The following is a 9,474-nucleotide window of genomic DNA, read 5'->3' as shown; positions in this document are numbered from 1 at the left end:
TTCCACGAAAATAACTTTACCACACCTTATTTTATCTCTTCAACGTCAGAATCAATTACAAATATGACACTTGGTGGGTTTTCTGACACATCAATTAGCTCACAAATATCATCTTCAGAGCCGAACATTACGTCTATAGCTAGCTTCGTAACTCCTTCAACCACACCTATATCTGTCTCAACAACTGTTTCTTCTGATATTTCGGAAACCACAGTACTTCTTTCGACTGTTTCAGACTCTTCGTCTTCTAATCATGCTGAAAGTCAAAGCTCAACAGTATCATTGATCTATACATCAAGAGATTCAACAGATTTAAGCTATGTAACCACAGAACAAAACCTTATACAATCAAACTCAATGGGCTCTTCTATTAATGACGAAATATTCCCTTCTTCTTCTTCTCTTTCTTACACATCTCCAAGAGACAAAACCACCACCGAAACTGGTTCCACTACCATTTCCTCACACGAAATCCTGTCGACAAACATTGTTGCATCAGTAATAACGTCAGAACCCACAGTTAATATAAATACTTCATCTTCTTTTCCTTCGTCAATTATGCACACCAATTCTTTTCAGGCTACTGAGATCATAAATGAGGCATCAGAGACAACAGGAGATCCACCTCGAGGTTCCACATCTCATATTTTGCAAACTACTCCTGACTATACAACCACAATTTTTTCTACAGCGACAAATCACAAAAGTACAAGCACTGAAACGACGGAATCTTCGACAGATATACATTTAACGACTGACACTGGCCTGAATTTATTTAGCGGAACTGAAACCATGTCTTTTGCCTCATCAACATATTTTAAATCAGATTCAACAACAATTATGTCTTCATCATTTTTTGAAAGTACAACTGACTTCATACCATCAAAGACAGAAAAACCTACAACACTAGACAGTGAAGTGACTGGCGCAGTTACGACAAGCGATATTGACGTTTTAACTAGTACAATGTTACCAACCACTATGGCAATCACCACAAGTTCTAACGAATTAGAACCTGAATTTTTAGTAACAGATGTAACTGAAGCCTCAGAAACTACTAATTTTGAGCTTATAAACGATTCCCAAACGCAAAAAGACGAGAACACTTCCGCTTCAATAATTGTTACAGGTGCTTCTACAACCCTGGTACCTGCTTTAGGAAACACAAGTTCAAGTTCAAAGTTTCCAACTTCTCAGCCTACAGCTTCAACATTACACTTTTCAACTGTTCAAACAACTATAGAAGATGTTGGCAAGACAAATGATTTAACAATAAGTAGCATGGAAACTGATTCAACTGTCTATACTGTTGGAAATGCAGTATCCGAAAAAGATTATACAAATAATAAAATTTTAGATGAAGCAACAACAAGCTATCAATCATTATTCAATTTTTCTAGTAGCTACACTACAAGCTCTACCATTGATATGGACATAGATTTTACTTCAAAATACTCTAATGAGAGAATTACGGACAAAGTAACACAGACAGATCCTACAATAGAAACAACTACTTTTACGCCCATGGAAGAGCTGCTTGTAACCTTTTCTGACTTTGAAGATGCAACTGATATAACGGACACAACAGAATTTATATTGCCAAGTACAGACACGATATCAACTACGTCTTACGTCAGTAAGGATCCAGGTTCTTCTTCTTCTGTAACAATCTCAGTACAAACCACAAACTATGGGACTCACACGCCTGAATCAAACTTTCTTATAACTACTGAAGGACCTTCCAATACAAATGACGAAACAAAGACAACACCACTTGAAAGCTCCTCAATTGAAGATTCCACTTATTCACCTGTTTTATTGGATCAAGAAACTTCCACAAGTTTGAGCGACTTAAAAACAGAGGCAAGCAATGGAGTTACTTATGGTTTAACAGATATTGAAATAAGCTCATCAAGCACAGATCCAGCAACTTCAAGTGGAATGGATAAAATGACAACAGAGCTAATCTATTCAACTACTTTTGAAGCAGAATCCTATACCCGCGAAACTTTACAATCAAACGAAATACCAACGGAGTCCAATGTATCAACTACAACGACAAATGTAGCATCTTCAGGAGTTAGCGATACTCTTAACTCACAGGACTACCTAAATAATAATAGCAGCAGCAGCGCTAGGCCCACCTCTGATGAAACAATATTTTTAACAGAAAGCAGTTATACAGATACAACAACGAGTTCTACTACAACAGTAGAAGAGGAAATTGGATTAACCGAAGCAAATGTTTCAGGAACTACAAAAGACTATACTGACTTGGCTACTTTGATTGCTAATGGCACCACCATCGACATCTTTTCAACTCATAAAAGCTCGACAACAGAAGAAACAACGGTAGTAATGACAACTGAATCAAATATTGATACCACCTTGAATAGCAAATATATTAGTACCGACCTACCATATAGCACAGAGGTAACACCATTTTCTACAGTAGAGTCAACAGACAGTAACAGCTCATATGTAACATCAGCTATTAAAATGTCAACAGCTATGGACATTTCATCTTCGACAGAATTCATTTTTTCATCAGTAAATTCGGAGAAGACAGAAGTCACTCCAATTGATGTATTATCAACAGGGAAAGATTTCTCATCTCCCTTTCCAGTAAATTCTGACGGTGAAATGACAAACATGGATACTACAACCAATGAAATTGATTATAACAACTTAACAACTCTGATGCTGACTACTAACGAAATTGCAGCAAGTACGACCGAGAATACCACTACAGAATCGACAACAGAATATAGTGACAAAATAAGTTTTATAACTGATAGTACAATCTCCAATTTAGTTAGCTCGACTCGAGACAATTCCCCATCTTTAGGCACAGCCATTGAGAAGACAACAAATTCAAACATCGACACGACATTAAGCACCACTTATTTTACTACTTATCAGTCACCCAGTGCAGATTTACAACAGCATTCTACAGTAGAACCAGCACACAGCAACAGTCTAGATCTAACTGTTTCTCATAGTTCTACTTCAACAGAATTTAGTGTGTCTTCAGGGACTCTCGGAATTACGGAAATTAGTCCTATTTCATCAACTATGCTTGATGCCTCATCTGTCTTTCCTACAACTCTTAATAGAAATGAGATTATGTTATCTACTACAGAAACAGCATACACTACTGATGAATTAGAAAATGAAATAAACAGGACACAGCAAGAGAGTACAGTTAAGTACAAAACTAGCACCACGATTCAAGGTGAAAGTACAGCTTCTTTATCGCCAGAAGATACTACAACCGTCACAGATACAGACCAGGTTACTGAACTGGAAACAGACAGGATAGACACAACCTTAGAATCTTATGGAGCTGAGAGGACTAGCACAGAAATTACGAGTACTACAAGCATGCAAGGAACAACTACAGGATCCCTAAACAGTGTCTTTAGCACACAAAATACAGATAAAAACCCTAATAAGGTCGTAACTGAAGAAACTATAACACCTGTAACAGAGCATCTCTACAGCTTAGTCTCTACTACTGACGCTGATGGATCTGAGTCCACTGGGCACAGTCCAGATCTTACCTCAACTGGCCCTACCGCTAAAATGACAACCGACTCGCCCATTGCAACATCTACCATAGCAGGAGAAAGAATTTCAACTAGTAGCAACAACATAGAAACAAGTATGTCAAGTTCACTAACATCCAGTGCAACAGCCTCAAATGAGTTTGGAAATAAAAGCTCAGTAGATGCTACCACAGACGAAGCTATTCGAACTGACAGCATCACAGAAAGAAGCAGTACTTTTCCATACACCCAAAAAGACAAAATGGAATCAGAATATATAAACTCAACAAATATACCTTCAGGCAATCAGGCTACACATAAAACGACATTTTCTTCAACAGAAGTCCCAGATACTTCAACAACAACATCATCTGGTTCGGATATCTCTGAGACCACTGAAGGGGATGTTACACAAGAAACTATGATATCAATAACTTCCCTGACAAGCACTTTAAGCAGCAATGAAGTTTCCACGACGGAATATTTAGCAAGCCAATCTTCACAGCAAGGAATTATGTCTAGCACACCTCAAATTATAGATGAAAATATCAGCGTAGGAACTCAGGAAACCACTTTAAATCTATCCACAAAAACTCTTCCTTCAACAGCCACCGCAGTGGCAACAACAGACTTGACGACAGAAAGCATCAGAGAAACGGAGGATGTGGCTGACCCTATCACAAGCACAAATTCACCTGAGATAGAACTAGAAGAAGAAAAAAATGAAAATTTGAGCTTTAGTACCAGCTCATCAAGCTCGATTATTACTCCTTCGGATCCAATGAGCGGGATAACTATTCCTCCTGGGATAATATCTGGAGGTAATTCTGACACTGGGATTATTACAACGGCTCCACCAATAATAGGAGATATTACCGAAGAAACCATAATAATGGATAGCACTACCCCACCTTCCATCAATACTATTGGCCCCCAAGATGGGATAATAGTAAACCCAGGTGGAAGCATAAGCATACCCAAACCAGTCAAACCAATTAGACCAAAGCCAATCAGGCCAAGACCAAATCCTAGTGGTAACTCAGGTGCTGCTCAAAACCCAGCACAAGCATCTAATGAATTTCTACCAATTGTTCCTAATGCCTTTATTACAGGAGGTAATTTAGTTGATGCAGCTCCGCAATTGGTTGATTTCCCACCAATAGGACCCCCAGGCAATGGAGTTAATGGTGGAATACTAGCTCCTGGAGACACTTTTGTTCCATCTATAAACTTTCCTCCAATTCAAGCTGGATCAGGAATTACGGGAGGAATATTGGATCCCAGCAACAATCCAGATTCATTAGTGAGAAATCCCTCAGCTCAGGCACAGGGTCAGAACTCATTTTTTGGAACACTGTCTAGTTTAGCGCGAGGTACGTTCCCTGGGATTGCCACAGCTGCAGTGCTTTTCTCTGCACCATTTGCTTTTGCAACTGGTTTTGCGCCGTTAAACAGAGACGGTAATGCAAAACCCAGTTTAGACATTCGTAAAGTAATTAAATCTAACAAGAATCACTTATTAAGAACAAACTTCAAGTTGCCTATTAAGAAAAACGATGCGACTAAAATTCATAAAAATATAAAAAATTTGTTCAGAAATAAGGTCAAGGATGAAGCCCCATATGTTCATTTCTTTCCAGAAACGCTAGTAGAAAGGCAACCGTTTTCACTTCAAGTAGGAATGGATTATGACCAAAACTTAGCAAGAATTGAACAAGCAACCACAGTTCAGAAACATGAATCTATATCAAAATCTGATACAGAAGATGCAATGCAAGATGTTTCAAGAGGCAGGCCAGATCAAAATATACAACCAGACTACGCTACAAATGAATTAAAACGCTTCCGCCTGAGGGATCGTAAGAAAGCTATTTCTAAACAAAAGTATGACAACAGTGACCATAGAAAATATACGGACATTCAGCAGGATAAAGCAAGTTTTTACGACTATACAAATAATCAAGAAGTAATCAATTGGCATAACGAAAGTGAAAACGAAAAAGTAGAAACAAAGCTGCATAGAAAGCAGAAGAGGAAAAAGAAAAAGAAACCACATTATTACCAGTCTGACAAAAGTGTGCAAGAGCCTCTAACCGAGCAAAAATTTTATCCGTTCAATGCACAAATTTGGAACGATCCATGGAACGGCAGAGAAGATACATTTCATCCCTCATTATATCCTTTTGATCGTGAAGAAAGAAAAAGGGATATTCTTGAAGAACATACTATTGCACCCACAACAAAAGAACCGAAATCCAGGAGCATTTTTAGCCATTTAAATGGCCCCATTCATCTTGGTAAGCGGTCAATAGATAAAGACGAGAGTAGAAGAGCATCGGAAGCAGCCAAATTTTATAAGCTAACGCCAAAAATTTGCAGAACGCAACCACTGTTATGTTCTATTTTGATGAAAAGCTGACAATCCCATGTTTTATTTACTAGTGGAAAATACCACTGAACGACGAACTTAATTTTTGAATTTGATCGCAAAGCTTATAACAAACATCCCCAAACTGTTATACGGTAAAAAGCAATGTATTGCGGGATTATGATTGCAATATTTATAATGATCACCGTATATGTGGTGTAACAAACCACTGGTAAAACTTTACTGTTAAAATTATGCTTATAGAGTTCAGCTGGTATGCTCGTTTTCACTTTAGCACCTGCTTAAATCAGATAATCTTCAACGAAAGGAATCGACATGGTACGGTCTATCCATCTTTAGATGTACTACACGTGATTAGAGGATCATTTACTGACATTAAATTGGAGTACCTAGTACCAAATATCTTTAATTAAAGAAAGTTAATGTTGTGATTATTTATAAGTTATTTATTTATTTATCTAATTTATTCAACTGCGAAGCAGTTTAATCTGGGTTACATGGTGATTGTTGTTGTTGCTTTTTAACGAAATAAATGTATGCTATACACAAGGAGATTTTTTCAGAATTTAGCTATTTCTTGGTAGAGTAGAATATCACTCGGTTCAGGGGCTTCCTAATTTCAGCACCCATGAAATATCGAGGTCCCTAAAACAGAGAATATCGACACCTATTATAGGTGCTTAGCTAAATCAATAAGTAATATAGATAGTAGCAAATTTCCAGGAAAGAAAACAAAGGCATCAGTAGAAATATTACAGACTCATTTCGGACTACATGTCTAGATAAAAGAAAACTGGGAATGAATATCTCTTGATATACTAATCCTATCCCCCTCCCTCCGACAAAAAAAATCAGGCACGAAAATTTTTAAGAAACCAATATAATATTTTACTAAAAAAAATCTTTTATACTTTTTAAAAAGTATATTCAACTACTTTATTTATTTGTTTTCTCAGGTAACCGGGATTAAGAAGTTGTAATTCTGATTATATACCCAACGGGGCACCAATCCGGGTACCAAGGGTTTAGTTTTTAATATGAACCACTATTTCTTAGGAACTTAAGATTTAAGTATTTAGTTTACTAAAAGGCTTTCCGGAGACAAAATGAAAAAAATCTATCTTTCATTAAAAATAATCAAATAAAAAATCACAAGAGAACAAAAATCGTAAGAGAAAAACGGTTTTCTAAACTAGGGACTGGTGATATCCAGCCAGATTAGTTGAAAATCTCAAAAGGATGGACTCAAAGGAAGTCCGCTAGATGACACTACCGTAGCCCATGAAGTGATTGAAGAATCTGAGAAAGATCATTGGATGTTGCAACCATGGTAGCACTACCAAATTCTAAGAGACAGTGGTTACAGTTCATAGTAATTTCAGCGTTCTACTATTTACATTTCAATCAAGATTCGATACCCCTAAACGGTCCTAAACTACAGTATCCTGTCCGGCAGCTAATTTCCGTGTTACACAAAAAATATGTGCTTAAAGAGGTAGGTAATATTAAAGCATTTTTAAAATCCTATTACAGAAAAAATAAGTGAAAGAAAGGAATAACTTAAAAAACCGGAATACAAACTACTTAGAAGCTAAAAGTCCTAAGCACAAGAGGATTGTTCCCGACCCAAGGAAATATTAATATTAGGCAATCAACAAAAATCCCTATACTGTACATTTATCGGAGCAAACTAAAATATACAAAGTCGTGACTCGATTTGGTTCTTTTCCCAAAATAATTATTTATTTTTCTTGCAGCCTTTAAAAAAAAGGAAATCGGCATTCTTGAGTGTGACTTCTTTGGATTTTCAGCCGAAAACGCGCACACAAAAACTTGAAAATTGAAAAAAAAAACGTCGACAAGATACCGAACAAAATCACAAAGAACAAAGGCGCAATAGAAAACTGATTTTCTAAACTGAGGACTAGTGATAGCCAACCAGATTAGCAGAAAACCTCCAGATGAAGGGCTGAAAGGATGTCCACTAGATGATATCCACGAACCCCTTCCCTCATTGTGTGATAGATCCTTGAAAGCTGCGACCATGTTAGCACAACACAATTCTAACGAACAGTGGCAATGGTTAAAGCCGTTCCTAGAGTTAGTGGTACCAGGGAAAAATTAATTACAGCGCGCCCCCTCCCAACTCAAATATAAGCAAAATAAAAAAGCCGAATCAAAGTGAAAAATTTGATCAAAGTGGGCAACCCCTCCTAGCCATGGCATCCAGGGCAGCTGTCCCGGTTCCCCTCCCCCCCACCCCCTCTCAGCTCTGGTTCATAGTTATTTTAGTCGGTTTACGGTTTACATAAGATTTATGAATACATTTCTAATTTTATAAAGAGATAAATAACTCACAGATATTTTAGACATAGTTATAACTAAATGAATAGAAGTAGTTTTTGATATAGAAGATTATTCAAATTTATTAAACATAAACTCAATCTATATATTAGTTCATTAGCATTTAAGTTGGATCTCTTAAGTGTGGTAATATTAATCAGTCGAAATAATGAACGCGCCGATTATCGTCATGGCCAAAACAAAAGGGAATGTCAAGCAAATTTTTTCTGAAAGCGAGCAATATTGCTCTTTAAACACACTTTGTGGTATAATGTTTCAGCTCTTTAAGTAAAAATTAAAACAAAATTTATCATTTTCTGCTTATTCTTAAAGATGAAAGTGAATTTCAAATGTAGATTCGAGCTTTGGAAAAAATTGTTACTGAAAAGCACTCAGTCACGGTGGGCTGGTCCTGGAAAGAATATTGAGTACTAATGAAAACCTCATTCAATATTTTTGAAATATTTAAATACTTGTTTAAGCACAACGTAGAGCATTTAAAAGTATAAATGCTTTTGAATGGTGGAATACTTTTTTTGCGCAATACTACGGATTTTTCGTCACCGACACGCTTTTCCTTGTTAGCAGAGGGGTTCTATACCTTGCTGAAAATTTAGAAATGACAAAATCTTCAAGCTCAGTCCGAAACATGGACTTAAGCGGCTGTAAAATCCCGATGATCCTTTATGGAAGAGAGGTAGATGATAATGAACTCATTATGTTTTTTTTTTTAGTTTCTTAGTCGGTGATAATGTCCCTGATAGTGATGTAACTATAGTTTAGCCGTTGAATTATTTCACTGGCAGAATAAAAGAGCTGAATATCCTAGAGTTGTATCCTATAGTCAAAGGCCTTTCTAAAAGTACGTCGCAGCGGAAAGACCTTTCTGAACTGAAGGGAACATTTCCATTACAAAATCAAACGTATTAGATGACGAAAAATTTGAGATGCTACTCAAAATTGGGAAGGGGGAAAGGGATTTTTTCTTCACTGAAGATACAAAAAGGTATTTTTCAAAATCAGGCGACAATTGCAACCTCTTTCTCCAATTGTGGTCCCTGGCTAAGAAGTAATTTTAATCGTACATATGTAGTTCTTCTTTTTTTTACATCAAAGATACGAGCGCAAAAAACGGTATAACACATTTCGGAGAGTAATATAAACTTCTAAGAGTCTTGAGAACTAAACAAAATA

General features: G+C 36.7%; 1 protein-coding gene across 2 annotated transcripts in view; it reads left to right on the top strand.

The window, feature by feature from the left end:
• LOC148947818 (uncharacterized) overlaps positions 1–6,478 on the top strand; it is a 50,831-nt gene extending 44,353 nt beyond the window's left edge. For both annotated transcript variants that reach the window (XM_089095463.1, XM_089095462.1), the window contains exon 5: positions 1–6,478. This exon is cut by the window's left edge and continues 2,091 nt beyond it. In XM_089095463.1, coding sequence (XP_088951589.1) covers positions 1–5,967 — 5,967 coding nt within the window. In that variant the 3' untranslated portion in view covers positions 5,968–6,478.
• Positions 6,479–9,474: the final 2,996 nt, after the last annotated feature.

This window comes from Artemia sp. Qi Xiang Cuo, chromosome 10, assembly GCF_049724085.1.
Source record: "Artemia sp. Qi Xiang Cuo chromosome 10, ASM4972408v1, whole genome shotgun sequence".
Lineage (NCBI taxonomy): Eukaryota > Metazoa > Arthropoda > Branchiopoda > Anostraca > Artemiidae > Artemia > Artemia sp. Qi Xiang Cuo.
The sequence above is the reverse complement of the archived record's forward strand: the minus strand, read 5'-3'. Positions and strand labels throughout refer to the sequence as shown.